Here is a 16772-nt window from a genome sequence, read left to right as displayed (position 1 = left end):
GTAGGCAGCTCAAGTAGAAGCCCAGTTTGGCCTGCGGCCTGTTTTACTATCAAGCAAGCTCACTAGATATGCCCCAGGGCACAACTTTCCTAGAAGTAAAACTCATATACAACTCATGTGGGTACTGAACTTTAGGGATGTCTGGAGTACACTTGGAATAGCAGCAGATAATCAGAAGACATAACAAATCTGGAAGGCTAAATCAGAATAGATTCCACAGACCAGTTGCTAATAATCTTCTAGTGCTTACATGTGTTGACAGTCAGTCAGAATAATACATCAGATGCTTAATGGATCAGATGTTTATCTCCTGCTCTTTCTTGATCTCTCTACCTCATCCTTACAGATAATCGCGAAGGGTTTTGCTTTGCCGAAGTTTTACAGACAATGTGTCAGATGGCTTCAAGCAGCCGGAATCTTGTCACTAAATCTGAGTGCTGCTGTGATGGAGGCCGGGGCTGGGGTAACCAGTGTGAGCTCTGTCCGCTTCCTGGAACCACCCAGTATAAGAAACTGTGTCCACATGGACCAGGCTATACTACAGATGGAAGAGGTATTTGCATGGATGAGAAGAGGCATAAAAGGGGAAAAGAATGTGCTCACATATTTAAGACAATGCAGAATTCTCTTTGAAGTTCCTTCAAGGAATTTCCTGTGAAATAACAGAGTTTGATTTTTCAAATGCTGCTGAGAGACCAGAAATTAAAAACACCTTTAAACAGTAGCTACAACTAGAATACTCACAGCTGTGCAGAGTTTTCAGGGTTGGGATGTTAAACAGGAGGTACCAACCAGTAACTAAAAGCTAGAAATGACCCCAAAGCTTTTGTATGCTGACAAATTGCATGCATAGCAAAGGCAACAACAGTTGTTCTAATAACAGTCTCACTGAATGCTTTGCAGTTACTATTTCCACACAGGAAGCAGAAGCTAACATACATTTTTAAACTGTGGTGACAATTTTTTTACATCATTTAACTGGCCATAAGAAAATTCACTTCTATGGGTTAGCAAAACTGGAACTTGATTACTCAATGAAATAGTAGGAAGGTTTTGATTCAAACAACAATAATGAAAGTTTGAAGGATGTTTGACTTTGAATTCAGATCCATTTTTAAAGAGAAAGAAAGGGCAAAGTTCCTATCAGAAGCATTACGATGAGGAACTGTGCAAAAAAGGAGAAGAAAAAGTTGAATTTAAAACTAAAAGATGAATTGTTTTCTATTTTCTGTACAGATATTGATGAATGTAAGGTCATGCCAAACCTGTGTAGAAATGGACAGTGTATTAACACTATGGGCTCCTTCCGATGCTTTTGCAAAGTTGGCTATACCACTGACATAAGTGGCACATCTTGTATTGGTAAGATTCAGTATCTTAATCCTCACATATTTTTTTAAACTGGTAGGTAATGATGTATCAAACTCTGTAAACCTTTGTATCAAAGCAGTTTTTTCTCTTGTGGTGGGTTAGCCCTTGGCCCGGGGCCAAGCCACACACACACCCGCTCACACAATTCCCACCCCCACCGAATGATAGGGGAGAGAATAAAAGGGTTAAATGGTAAAAAGGACTCGTGGGTTGAGATCAGGACAATTTAATAAATAAACTACAATAATATTAAAAACAATACTATATACAAATATACAAATGAGTGATACACAGTGACACTGCCCCTCCCCCGATAACCAAAGACCCAGACCGCTCCGGGCCAGCAATTCCAGCAGAGGGGGAAGAATGAGTGACACACAATGATACTGCCCCCCCAACTCGATGACCAAAGGCTCAGCCTGTTGCTCGCTAACAATTCCAGAATTACACTCACGATTCCCCAGACGGGGGGGGTGCACCGCTCCCAGAGGCGCTCACAGAACAGAGATAACAGTCCCAGTGTCCCACACTGAGAGCTAACCGGAGTGGGGGGAAAACGACCACCTGGCCCTAGCTAACGATCCCCAGAACTACACTCACGATTCCGCCAAATGGGGGGGGTGGTGAGTGCCCTGGAGGCACTCATAGATTGGAGATAACAGCCCCAGCGTCCCAGACCGGAGGGGGGAAAACGACCACCTGGCCACAGATAACGATCTCCCCAGAGAGGGAGGATCCCGAAACTCAAGGAACGGAGATAATGATTCGGTAATCCCAGGCTGAGAGAGAGAGAGCTGACCAGGGTGTGTGTGCGGGGGCGGGGGGCGAAGGCCTTGGAAGAGAGCAATGCGGAGCCAGGAGAAAGCACCGAAACCAAAAAGCGGAGCGGAGGCAAAAGAGAGCACTCTTCCGGGTATTCTTACCTATATACTGGGCATGATGTGCATGATATGGAATAAAACATTGGTCAGTCTGGTTCTCAATCTTAACCTAAGAGCAAATCCCAGCTAGCAAGCGGCTATGCCTCTTTGCTCGTCTGCTGACCTTGGCAGCAGAGCAAAACATTATTCTCTTATCAGCTCCTCTGAGCGTAAATCCAAAACACAGCCTCTTGCTAGCTGTTTATGAAGAAGAAGGAGAAAAAAAAACCTCACAGAGTTAACTTTAAGCAGTCTTTAACCCACGACATCTCTTTATCTCTTTTATCTCTTCTGTCTTTCTTTTCCTAATATGTATTTCTGGTTTTGTTATTGCATTTGGGGAAATCAAGAAACAAGCTGTACTGGCAATATTCCTGCAGTAGAATGAGCACTGAAATGCGTTTCAGCTGTATAACTGTTCTGACTTACAAACCAGCTCATTACTTCATGGTTTACATTTTCCCCACTTACCTGTTGGTTAACACATATAAGTATACCATAGTATGCCCCAAAAGAAATACTTAGTCCTTAGATGAAAATATTAATGCCACTGTCACTCTATTATTAATTACTCTTTCAAGACACTTCGTTTGTCACCGTAGTGGTGACTCCATAGAAACTCCACAGCAACACATCCATAGAGAAAGAAACAGGAACTCTGAAAAAATGTAAGTCAGGGACTTTTTCTGTAAACATTTTTCTCTTAAATATAGTGCTGTTTCAAAGACAATCAAAGAAATCAGTACAACAGATAGTCAACAGTTTCTCTCTTTAGATCTTGATGAGTGCTCCCAGTCTCCTAAACCATGCAATTTTATCTGCAAGAACTCAGAAGGGAGCTATCAGTGCTCATGTCCTCGGGGCTACATCCTTCAAGAAGATGGAAAGACGTGTAAAGGTAAAAAAAGTTACACACAGTAATTTTCAGTTTTGTTGCAGCTTGACTTAAAAGCAAATAGTTTTGAAGTGTGATATTTTTATCAAGTTAGACTAAATGTACCTCTTTTTTTGTTGACTTTTCTTAAGACAACATCATGTCTTACTTTCAGATCTTGATGAATGTCAAACCAAACAACACAATTGTCAGTTTCTCTGTGTCAACACCCTTGGAGGCTTCACATGCAAATGTCCGCCTGGTTTTACACAACATCACACAGCTTGTATTGGTAAGAAAAACATTAGTTTTCTTGCATTAGTTTTTCTTTAAAAACAATATTCTGGATTCTCATTTGTTTCTTTTGCTTTGTATAAACAGTAACAATAGAGAGCAATGTCAACAGTCCAGAAAATAGATTTTGAAAAGCAAGAATTATAGCTAAAGAAAAATCCATCTATCCACCATTTGTATTTTCTTGCTTAGCAAGCAGTTGTACATATTTAATACATGTTAGTATATTTTAAGTATAACCACATGGAGACAAAGGAAACCTGATTTAAAATGTAGCTAAACAGAAACAGAATACATTTTCTTTTTTAGTAGATACAGATGTCTTTAGATCTCAAGCATATGTATGAATCTTGACAACTGAAACTATTTTAGTTCAGCTAATAGAGAAGCACAGCATTTTTCCACTGTCAGCAATTACATACCATAGCTGGATCTTTCACATTCATAATTGAAGTATGACTTGCACTTCCAATTTATTAATTGCTCATAGCTTTGCATGAGTTGTCAGGTCAACTGACATTTAAATATGAAAAGCCACATTTTCAAAATAAACTCTTGCGCCTTTGTGGATTTCAGCCTCTTAAGAACTGTTATATGAACATGTCTAAAATGATGCCACAAGGCATACCAACCTTCTTCTCTCTTCTGCATTTTTAAGATAACAATGAATGTGGTTCTCAGCCATCACTTTGTGGATCAAAAGGAATTTGCCAAAACACCCCTGGAAGTTTTACATGTGAATGTCAAAGAGGATTTTCTCTGGATTCTACTGGATTAAACTGTGAAGGTAACTAGTGAACGTCAATTTTTTTTATGGTGCAAATCCTTACTTCTGTGTCTAGTGAATACTGTGATGTCAAAGACAGATACAACAGAGCAGCAGACATAGTAAAAGTAAATACCAAAAAGAAATAGGGCTGTATTTGAGTAATTTTAGGCATAATTGTATGTAAGAACATGCTGCCTGAGTGATCTTTACACAGATCAGAATAAAAAGTGACTTTTTAGCTGAACAGCTGTTTCCAGGCTGCCATTTCAACTTCACGTAGGTTTATGCACCTAAAACTCTATTTGTTTCTTCTTTTTCATTTGCATGCAGTCTAAACAGAATCATTGTACATTTTTTGTTTCAGCTAATCATAATCATCTACCCGAGGGTATCTAAGATTAGATTCTAAATTCCATACTTTAAGTCTTCTACCACAGAGATACACATTCAGAAGGGTAATTCACTGCAGTTAAAATAAAAATTATATTGTTGAGCTTCATCTCTCTCTGTTGGCCCAAAAGGGAGTCCCAGTCAGGAAATCTCTATCTGAGAGCTCCAGACTCTTCAGTCAGCCTCAGATATTGAGCAAAGAAGAACTTAAAAGGCAATACTAGGCCATCTGGCTGCTGAGAATCAGAAATGCAAAGGTATATGTGCACAAATTTATGACAGCTAAAAAGGTAAGGTACCTTGATACAGCATTCAAATCATGAATTTATATTTAGAACCTAATTCTAGAGTAACAGTGCAGAATATACACAGCCAGAAGTTTTAGAAAGAATTCTCTCTTGTCAGATTACTTTACTCTCTTACAGTAGATACGTGCTTATTGTGTACTTTAGCCAGCCTTTGTGAAACAAAACACTAAATTATACATATCAAAGCATTCACAAGATAGGTATATGACTACTACATCAGAACTGTTCTATATACCATTACTGATAAAATGACAGATTTCAGTTCCCAGCATGATGGTTTTCTGCACTGCAGGCTCTGGGACATCACAATTCCATTAAATCTGTTTCAAACTGTGGACAACTAGAATGTAACTTAGAATCTGTGATATCATGCATAATTTTTTATTTTCTACTAGAACTGCCTAATGTACCTACACATCAGGCTGCTTACAATCTACTTATTTTGTATAGCAGACACTATTTCAAATTACTGAGTTTTTACATTTTGTTTTTTCTTTGTGTCTTTGTCGTTTATTTACACATACCTCAGAGACTTTTTAGATTACTTTTTCTTTTTAATTGCAGAGGTAAGGACTGACATCCAAATTTGTCATGTATTCCTCATATTGAAACACTTCAGCATGTTCCAGGAAACTGAAAGCTTAGTCCTTACTAGTTGGTTTGAAAACTGAAATAAAAAAAATTCAAATTCTAAACAATACATCAAAGCGACATCATGTGGAATTACCAGGAATAGTTTTTCTTCTCCAAATATGAGTAATGTAAAGGCTCAAAAGCTCCAATCAGATTATTGATAGAAAGAACACTATGTTAATTGACTTTCAGGATTTCCAAAAGACTAATCTGAATGGTGCTTCCATCTTACAGCAGTACTCCTCTGTCATAAATACTGGTGTTCCAATTATTATGTATTTGGCAACGTGTATAATCTTGTGTTCTTTTATGTTCTACTTCTCTCCTGATTGCAAAGATGTGGATGAATGTGATGGAAACCATAGGTGCCAGCACGGCTGTCAAAACATCCTGGGTGGATACAGATGTGGATGCCCACAAGGATATATTCAGCATTACCAATGGAATCAATGTGTTGGTAAGGAAACAAACAGAACAGAATACATTTAAACAGCAAAGGTGTCATGGTGTTTATAGTGGCAACTGCCAGGCAAGGACAAGAATTGGCAGGACAAAGACACAAATCTTTTTTTCCTCTCTCCCCCTCCTTCCACGCAATTATTACTCCCAGCATAAATTAATGACTTAAGCTAACAAGAAAACACATTCATCTTGTTGAAACTCTTGTGTGATAAGAAGTTTTCCTAGTAAGGCCTAAATTCTGACTCCCTTGTCTTCAGAAAAATCTCCTTCTTAGAAATGTGGAAAGATGTTCATTGAATTCTTGAAAGCACCAATGTAAATACCTCTGGTGTGGGGAAAAAAAAAAAGAAGGAAAAAATATCCCACCTTTCATCAGTAAGAATCACTCACCATCATTAGCAATACTACAGAATAGCATCTATAGTGAATGGAAAGAACAAACATCAACTTCATCATTAAGGGTTTGCTACTTCCAAATACATTCTTAAGGGCAACATTAGTTCTTTGGGCAGGGAACAGGGACAAATTAATCAGCTCAGCAGTTTTGTTGTACGTTTAGCTCATCCATCATTTCTGTGTTTCATGAACTAAGCTAACTCTCATACCAAATTAAATGTGGGAATTTTTTTTTTAATAAACCAACACACACCCAAACAACCCTAACCTGTGCTATTCACAAGGCACAACATGATTACCTTTTCAGGTTTGCTTTCATGGTTCTCTGTCAAGGGTATCATAATCAAAGGATGGCTCTGAGCACTGCATACATTTCTTATAGTCTGACCTTACTGTTCTGATCCTAGACATATAAATTAGTTTATTATATCCATTTTACATTAAGTAGCATACCAGGTAGTTTTTTTGAACTTGCAACCACTGTCATCACACCTCACTTAATACTGCTCTACATCAAAGAAAGCAAAGGACTGGGGTGGGAGTGAAAGCTACAGTCTCTGAATATTATAGATAGTCCTCAAAAGAATGTCTCCTAGTAACTGCAGGCAAGACTGTTAAAGCATGCACTAATGGTATTGGAAAGGAAACCACCTACAGGGAAACACTACCTTGGTAAGATAAATAAAATAAGCAGCTCGTCCCAGCTATCAAAAGCATGATCTTCCATACAATAAGCTACTTTCCTCACTTGTTTTTCGCAATGTAGCCCGCAGCCAAATCGGTCACACTGACCAGATCTTCTCTGTATCTTAATTCATCTCTCACCTGGTGAAGACAAGACTTCCTTTTCTCTTTCATTCTGGATGGCTGTTTAGATTGCTTTTCCCCTCACAGAGCCTGCAGGTTTCTACTACCTGAAGTGTGTGCTAACTTCACCCCATTGCTAGGTGCCCAGGAACACTATCTTGGTTGGAGTATGACTGGAGTTCCACCTCATTTCTCCTCTGTCGACCTTATATGGTAGGACTGTACCCTGCCAGAGGAAAGAGCAGCCCTAAGTAAAACAGGAGACATACCTTGAAGGAGAGGGGAGCACTGAGTCAATATAAGGTTAACAGTAACAGTATCCTAAAAGACCTTTACAGCCCAGATATATGTGTTTAGGACCTTTGCCAATGTAATTTTTCTTCAGAGACCAAGTCTTTACAGGGTAATGAGGTCAAGGATGTAGCAGAGACCTAGGACTTCCAGATATTCTGATTTGTTACCTACATTATGCCTGCATGATGTCTGTCGAAGATAACAATATACTTTCATTTGCTTACTAGATGAAAATGAATGCTCCAATCCAAACATGTGTGGCTCTGCTTCTTGCTACAACACACTTGGAAGTTACAAGTGTGCCTGCCCATCTGGATTTTCGTATGACCAATTCTCCAGTGCATGCCATGATGTGAATGAGTGTTCTTCTGTCAAGAACCCCTGCAATTATGGTTGTTCCAACACTGAAGGTGGTTATCTTTGTGGCTGTCCACCTGGCTATTACAGAGTGGGACAAGGGTGAGTATCTCCACACAATCTAGTCATTCATCAAAGACATTTTCAGAAGGCTATACCCTAGTCAGACTGAAGAGCAGAGGTGCAAATGAAGGATAGGCTACTAAGTCATCCTTTCTACTCCCTTTGCACACAAGATCCATAAGCTAGGAAAAAAGACAGATCTGTACCTGCAACATGACACTTATTTTAAATCTAGTATATAAGCAACATTATTAGTTCATCATTAGCGTCAATGAGTTCTGCTTTCTCCCCCAGTATCAGCACAAGAACTTCTTCCCAAACCTGTTCAATGGGGACTGTTACTGCATGATGATAGGTACCATTTGTACTGAGATAATTATGGGTTTTAAGCCCTACTGATAACCCAGAACATTAAACACAAATTAACATTGTTCTGGTACAATGGCTAAATTCTTTAGTTCCAAAGTTTGGGGCAGGCTGGTTTTGTTCTGTTTCATTGTAAAACTTGTAAATGAAAATTAGAAAAGCTTATAGGCCTTCAGCCAGTGGTTGTATTTCATTCAGTCTGCCATAATAGCATGAAAAAAATTAAGGCACAGACCTCCTGCTGAGGGAAGGGAAAGGAAAAGGACCCACATTTGCACCGTAGTACAGATGACGTACACTCAGTTTCCATTTAACAAGACAGTTCATAAAACTGCAAGAAGTAACTAAGCCAGATGTTTTTACTCAACAGCCACTGTGTCTCAGGGATGGGATTTAACAAAGGCCAGTACCTGCCACTGGATGGAAATGCTGATGAAGAGAATGCTTTGTCCCCTGAAGCATGTTATGAGTGCAAGATCAATGGCTATTCCAAAAAAGACAACAGGAAGAAGAGAAGTGCTAATGACACTGTACGTACCAGGATAAATAAACACTAGAATATATCTTGAGGTATTTTCAGAGATACCATACTCAACTACCTGTAAATGGAGGCCACATTCAATGGTGAAAATCTTTTTCCCCTGCCTCAGAAGTTTTCACACTTGGGTCCTATTGGCGGGAACAATGTGACAATCAGAAAGACATCAACAGCTATGAACAGATTAAATTTTTAAAGCTTGTAAAGAATCCTTTGTAGTGTGAGATGTGGTCTAGTTCCTCAAAATGTATTCAGGGAAATAATTATCCTAAAATTATAGAGAGCTAGGAAACTGGTCATGTCTGCAGTCTACTCTGGTATCATGAGGAGATTGGACATTTTATGGTCTGGGACAGCTAAACAGATCTTCTTGCAGATTATTTTAGTGTAAATGTCTTTTCCATGGTTGCTCACAATTGTGAGAAACTAGAGTCTGTGACCTAGCTGACACACTTAAGTCCGATATTTGCAGAATTGCTGAGGGCATTAGAGAATTACACTTCAGAAAATTTTTTTCTTACTGCATTTTGTGGGCTTATAAAAATAAGTTATGGGATACTCATGAAAGGGCAGCTCTACTATAGATATCTTTTAGACACTTTTTTTCAAAAGTTGAAAGAGTCTGTTACCTGCATTATCTGTATGAAAGGGTGTTGTTATGTAGCATTAGCTCTGGTCTTGAAATCTACAGTAATGGGAAACTTGAGTTGACTTAGAGGTGGGGACACACATAGATTTTCCTTCAGTAGTACAAGAGCTGTGTAATGCAAACAGGCAAAATGCAAACCCTCAACTAAAATGGTAAGTTGTGCTAGCCACACAAGTTACATTTAAAGAATGGGGAAACAAGTCTCCCTTCTAAAATGGTAAGGACATAAAACAATCCAGAAGCTCCAGCCTTAATACAGACTACTTTGCATGGTACCATCAAAGCCAGTTCTTGTATTGGCAAAGTTTCTAAAGAAGCCAGTAATCCTACAATTTCTGTTCTAAAGGATATAGAGTTAGCACCTAAAATCCAAATGTTTGATTTCCTCACTCACATCCACACTTCCCACAAACATCCCTTTTCCCTCACTGCCACCACTCCCACTGGACCTGTTCCAGTCTAAATTCTGTGGTCAGCCCACCACATAAATACATGGAAGTTTTGAAAAGCATTTTTTCTTTTGCATAGTTAATTTCATATCTAGTTCATAATTATGTCTTGCCGTTACTTTTTAATAGCATTAACCTTTTCTAGTTTCTAGTACTAGAACTAGCTGACCAGTAAAAGTGAAAGGTTTCACATCCATAAAACTATGTGAAAAAAAGAAAAAAAAATCTGACCACTAATGACATCTGTGGGGCATGGTATTTAAAACATTACAGCACTTGCTCCTGTCCACAAATTTTCTTTGTTCTTACCATGTGTTTTTAATTATATGACATATTAGTAAACTTATGTACTCACATGTGATTGGAATTCCCTCAGCCAGAGAAATACTTTGTTATCTTTGCAAGTGGGAAAGGATCTTGACATGTTGGCTAAGTACCTCACTTGGTATCAGGTTTCCTAAAGAAGACTGCAGCCTATGTATTTTTGTAGAAGCTGTTGCTTGTTAGATGGCTTTCCTAGGGATGCACTCTTTCTCAACTCCCACCCCCAATTGTATTCACACCAAAGGCCTCTGGACAGATTCACACCTGCAGCATAACTATACTGAAGCTCAGATTAAAAAAAGAACCCATGACTGATCTGTCTGAAAAATAATGCTGGGGCTTTTTTCCACACTCCTTTCAGTGGTCCAAATAGCATGTAATTGGACAAAGTGACATAATAGCCCTTTCTGTAGGAGACAAATACAGCAGTTCTCTCCTTACTCAAATTTCTTTTATAAACACTGTACTTCCTCATTACCAAATGCTAGTCCTGCTTGTTTTTAGAAACCAGGATTCCTTAAAACAGTTTTAACAGAAGTTTCGGAGAATTCCCATAGTGTTGTGTATATGTTTCTGTAATATTCCTCACTGAATTTGATCATAAGAACAAGACTGTGCCTCATGTTCAGTCTTTATTGCAGTAGTAAACAGGTCTCTTCTTTACATGGACTTTTTGCAAGCATGACATTAAACAGATTCTGAAAAGAATCTGGAATCTGAACCCCCTGTGTCGACCTGACACTGTAACTTTAATTATCTTGTTAAGCCTGTGTGAAAAGCCATTAAGATTTTTGTGTATTTATTGTATGGAATCAAACAGTTCTCCCAGGTGGAAAGGATTTACAATTGCTTCTTTCACAGACAGATTTTGACAAATGCAGAAACTGTTAATAATCAGATATTATTCTTCTCTCAATGCAAGTGAATATCTGTTTCTCCTCTGCTCTAAGCAGTCTTTCCCCCTTTACTTTAGATCGAGCAGATTAGCTTGGAAAGTCTAGACATGGATAGTCCTTTGAAGATGAGAATCAACATTTCCAGGCTTGACAACAAGGAGCACATCCTAGAACTCATGCCAGCCATTGAGCCCCTTACCAACCATGTGCGCTACATCATCTCACATGGCAATAATGATGGCATCTTTCGAATCCACCAGAGGGATGGACTGAGTTATTTGCACACAGTAAAGAAAAAGTCAGTGCCTGGAACTCATGCACTGGAAATCACTAGCATTCCTCTATATAAGAACAAGGAGCTAAAGAAACTGGAAGACAGCAATGAGGACAACTACCTCACAGGAGAGCTTGGGGAAGCTCTCAGAATGAGGCTGTGGGTAGACCTCTACTAGCCATCTTCCAGACTGAGTCCAGTTCTTCAGTCACTTCTGTTCACCTGTCTACCCACCTGAGCATATCTGCTTTTCAAGGGCTTTGACCCTGTCACTGACTTTCAGGGGAGGAATAGAGGGGAAGACCTCTTTCTTTCTATCCTGCCAAGACTGCAGAACTGCCTTTGCAGGTGGGTAACTTAAACTCTGCCACCACCAAAACTTTTATTACAATGGCGATAATGGTTACTGTATCTTTTATATAACCTCAATTTAAAGTATATTAAAAAGCTGAAGTTCAAGAAGTCATCATATGGCACTAAATGGCACAAAAATGTTAGTTATTTTTTTCCTGTTAGCAGTCTGTAACACTTTGGGTATTTTGCTATAGTTCCTAATTAAAACAAAACAAAAAAAAAGTTTATTTATTTTTAATGCAGTAATATATGGAGAAAATAACAAATTATGTAAACAAAAAGGGAAACTTCTTGTTTTTCTTCAGATTTATAAATTTGAGCTATAGCATTTTAGAGGTACTTTCTTAATTAAAGAAAAATAGGTTTGAAAGATGTTTCCTTTTGTATTTGGGCCAGTCATCCAAATAGTATATATGTAATTTTTAAATGTATCAGAGCTGAAAGAGCACTGTAGTACATCTTCTGAATATTCTAAAGTGCTCTTGCAATACTTGACTATTCAAAAAAAAAGATAAAAAAGCGCTTTAAAGGACAAGAATTACAATATCAGTCTCTGCAGAGATCATATTTCACAACAGCGCAATAGGATTGTATTCTGAATCAGCCACATGAAATAATGGAAGAAGAGGCACAGCCACTGTAGCAAAATACCTTGACTGCTTTTAATATGATTAGAATTGCAGAACCAAACTGTACTGTACTTCCTTCCAATAACCTCAAGGAACCACACGTGCAACCACACCTCATTCTCAGAAAGGGTGCTCTACAAACTTGCATCACTGTAGGCAGCTGAAGAAAATGTCTCTCTCTGAAGGGAACGCAGGGTGTTTCATACTGTTTGATGCTGGCTTGAATTAATGGTGCATTTACTAAAAACTGAGAGCTGTATCAGGACTGCCATATGTGCAAATTAATTATGCTTTGCAGACAAGGAAAATGTGTATTTGAAATCCATTTGTTTTTTAGAAGTTTCATTAATACTGTAGTTAACACACCGTATGCCTCATTTTATCATAGCTAATTTTGTAAGGAAGATGTTTGTACAATGAGTTGACATTTAGTTTACTTTAGTAGTTTTTTAAAAATGTCGTTCCATTATGTGTTAAGTGTATGTCTCAATAGTGCTTTTTTGACAGTTCGTGCCTGTAACTAGTCATGTAACAGAATCTCATATGTGAAAATAGCCAAAGAACATACTGACTCCTGGATTGTTTCAGTTGCATATCGGTGCTGACCAAAGATTATATCAATTTATACTCAGTGATTTTTCTTTTATTTTATTTTTTTGAGTTTGGGGATTTTGAAAAGAAAAAAAAACTGTGCATTTTTAATCAAATGTTTATAATAAAAAAAGTTTTGTTTGAAGGTCTGTATCAGTAGGACCACACTTTTCTTGCAATAAAGCTTATTTTGGGTAGTTTTTTTCTTTGAAATATCTATGTTCTTTACACAAAATAAGCATCTAATTGTAAATCTGAAGGATTTCAGAGCAGAAAACGGAGCTGGTATGGTACAAACTCTTCTTCCCTCACATTTAAGGTCATACAGAACTTGCTGGCTTAGTTTCTCAATCATGACAGAGCTGAAACACAGGAATTAAACTGTTCTTACAAAGTTAAAACTGCCTCAACTCTTTCAAAATCTGTCATAAATTAGGTTCACATGGGCTGGCCTTGCAGAAGGTTTTGCTTATCCATGTAATGAGGGCTGAAGGACCATCACGATTTAAGTTTGATAATTAAGCTCTAAAAAAAATCCCCACACATTTAAGAGTAGGAGTGTAAAATCTCCATCCAATCTGAAGAGCAAAAATCTGCTAAGACCATCAATGAAGGTACTTTACATACTTCTCCTACCACCCTGCTGTCCCTCTTTGTGAAAATATTAATAAAGTAATAAAAGAAATACAAGTTTTACTTAAATTTCACCGAAGAAAGAAAATAATCCAGAATTATGTCATTGTGACTGTTTTCATAATTGCTGTTTTATTTGATGGGAGTTATTTGCCTCAGGTATTGCTTGAAGCCTACATATATATTCTGATGTAGCTCACATTTAAGTGTGCATCAATTTAAATAAGGAAATATGAAATTGCCTGAACCAGACTTACTTGACATTGCCTTCAGATATGGTCATGGAAGTTTCATTATGATTCAAAGCTGCTTCTGGGTAAAATGACTGACATTTACAGAAATAAAAAGACCTCTAGAAATCTGATAGAATTATCCAGTATGGCACTGACTTAACTGTAACAGCTAATTTCCAAGAAGGCTACTCTGTGTCCAGAGACCTTTCCAGGAAACACTTACTGCAAGAAAAGCCAAGAGACTGAACTCAGTAGAGCATTATCCCTTGTTGCCAACTCAAAACTGGAGAGAAAATATTAGCAACTCTTTCTAATGACTCCTCTCAGGCTACAAGTTCTGGAGGATTTTATCAGCAGACAGAGATTATTTGCCTGTGCTATGCACACTTAGTAGATTTAAAGCCTTTTTTCTAAACAAGAAACTATCGTTGGGTAACATGTGTTAACGAATCATACTGTTAAGTACCAAGTACAAAAAATACCTTATCTCTTTACTAGAAAGGCAGCATTATTCTCTACCATCTCAACATGTACAAGACAGTTACGCACAATGTGCAGAAAGAAGTCACCTCCAGCTTCAAATCCACATGAAAAAAAATAGCTTGGGTTAAAAAAAAAAGCCCAAGCAAGAAATCCCGAACAGACTCACTTCCTTTCCACCCAGCCTGTCATAGCATATGTTTGTATACCCATTTATCCAAACTCTGCCTTTTAATAGCCCCGAGCCTTTTAATTTTGAAACATTTAATGAGAAAGCTGAGCACACATGCACAGAGAGCTACAAACCCCCAAAATCTGTTGCTAACAGTAAAATGAAAATTGTCTTGCTATTTAAGACAGGCCGCAGTATAAATCTCTTGGCAACTTGAAGCAAGATTGTAATGAGTAAAGGAAACATCTAAGCTAGGCCTAGGCAGTGGGGACTTCACCAGTGCACTCTAGCGATTCTAGCAAGTCTATGATACTTCCTTCATAATAATAATTTTAAAACATTTATATATAAATAATTGATAACCTAAATTTTCATTTTGAGGAAAGTATTTCGGTTCTTTACAGCTTTACTGCAAGTACTCAGCCCCTCAGCTCTCAAGCTAAACATTTGCCTTCCCAGCATGCCAGCACTGAAGTTCAGCATCATTTACTATAACCCCACAATTAGCAGGGCCATCAAACAATGCGTGCCTCCATTTCTGTCCTCAAATGCTCCAGAGTGTTTGACATCTATGTATATGTCAAAGTGTCTAAGAAGGGCTCCTCTTTCTTTCTCAAGCATGGGTCCAATTCAATAGACAAGAGAGCTTTCCTGGAAGTATTGCTGAGTCTAAGCATCTAGTAATTATTTCTGAGTACATCATGTCCTTTCTTCACAGCCACACCTCTTAATTTAACCAGCAGTAATGCTGTAGCAATTCAAATACCCGGATATTTCATGTTCCTTCCCTTATGGGATGGGCCTGTAACAGTTTTTCAGTCAGCCTTCCAGAAAGGACTATTCTTCTGTGGGATTTTATTAGACTGATTTGGAATCACCAGTTGAACTTTGGTGTAATGCATGTGGTCAGCAGACCAACAGCTGAAGAACCTGACTTTCTGATAAACCCACACAAGAATTCAGGAGTGGCAATTGCACTTCAAAACTAAACACAGGAAAAAAAATCTCACTGCCAAAAGTATGTTTCTTAATTCTTCTGGATGTGTCATAACTGAAGCCTAAGCACATAAGCTAATCAGTGCTGCAAAGCAGGCAGGTCATAAATCCAAGAAAAGGGTTGGATTTATGAATTTTACTCTGAGAGACAAGGATTCAGAACTCTACATCACACTTCTTGAAGTGAGAGAGAAGGAAAAAAACAGCGAGCAGAGTACGTTTTATGTCTAAAGTAAAATCTTAGTCCCTAGTGCAGCAGCTTATGTATTTGACACCAATTGCTATAGCAGAGATAGGAAGTAAGTTTTTTGCTCCCACAGCCTTACAGAACGGATGAGGGAGGTGGTTTCTCACATGACCTGTGGAGCTTGTTCCAAGAATACCCAACTGTATGTCAGCATCAGTGGTCACAGAAATGTTTAACCTGTGTATTTGGACATTACGATTCTAGTCACTGCAAGGCCTCACTGCATGGGCTTGTCAAGAACAAGGTGTTTCCACCCATGGTCAAAACCAGATCTTGAGACACAAGGAATGCCAGCAGAAACAGCTGGTGTTGTTCCATCACTCTGATGCCTCAAAAAAGTACTTGTCATGCCCAAATAGGTATTTTGAGGTTTAAAATTCTGTACTCCAAGGCTGAAGCGGGAGCTCAGCAGCACTTCCATGCATCAAAGTGTGTCTACATGATCCTACAGTATCCTGTGTCTGTCTCTTCCTGTGTCCCTTGTTCATGTCTTTTTTTTTCAGTTGTTCTTCCTGCGTCTTTCTCTGGGAGAGCAGAGCATGGTACCACCAGTCTGTCTGTTCCTCAGCCTCCCTGATGTTCTTCAAGTGCTCCCCTTCCTCCCTCAGTGCTACCACCGTGCTGAGCAGGTCGTCCACCTGCTTGCACCTCACACAGCCAGACTGACCACCATCACTGGTTAACAGTGAGAGGTTCTGGCATTCAGTGTAGCTAGAGGCCTGGACAGCTAGCTGCATGTTTCCTTAGAGGCTCTGTCTGGGTGGCCGCATTTGTTTTGGCAGTGGCAGAGGACCTGGTTTTCTGCTGTGTGGACACCATGGTTAAGCCCTTTCTGAGAAGGTGGTAACTACTGACTGGACTCACCTCCTGAGCTAGGAGGTGACTGGAGCAAAGTCTGTAGTCCCACATCATCTGGCAGTCACAGAGTTCCTTTCTTTTTCCAGATAAATTACTCATAAATTATGCAAACACTAACTTACCACAGAATCACAGAATCACAGAA

At 38.7% G+C, this 16772-nt stretch overlaps 1 protein-coding gene across 1 annotated transcript; it reads left to right on the top strand.

The window, feature by feature from the left end:
* Positions 1-346: 346 nt before the first annotated feature.
* Positions 347-11771, top strand: LOC104460702 (fibrillin-2-like; the record flags this gene model as incomplete). The annotated part of the gene is made up of 9 exons (XM_010072920.1): positions 347-553; positions 1237-1362; positions 3067-3189; positions 3341-3457; positions 4118-4246; positions 5897-6016; positions 7746-7977; positions 8675-8834; positions 11238-11771. Coding segments are annotated over 9 exons (1589 nt in total), but the record flags the coding sequence as incomplete, so codon positions are not given.
* Between the last annotated feature and the right edge of the window lie 5001 nt (positions 11772-16772).

Source organism: Pterocles gutturalis, unplaced genomic scaffold (assembly GCF_000699245.1).
Source record: "Pterocles gutturalis isolate BGI_N339 unplaced genomic scaffold, ASM69924v1 scaffold42582, whole genome shotgun sequence".
Taxonomy (NCBI): Eukaryota; Metazoa; Chordata; class Aves; order Pterocliformes; family Pteroclidae; genus Pterocles; species Pterocles gutturalis.
This window is presented reverse-complemented; position numbering and strand designations above follow the sequence as displayed.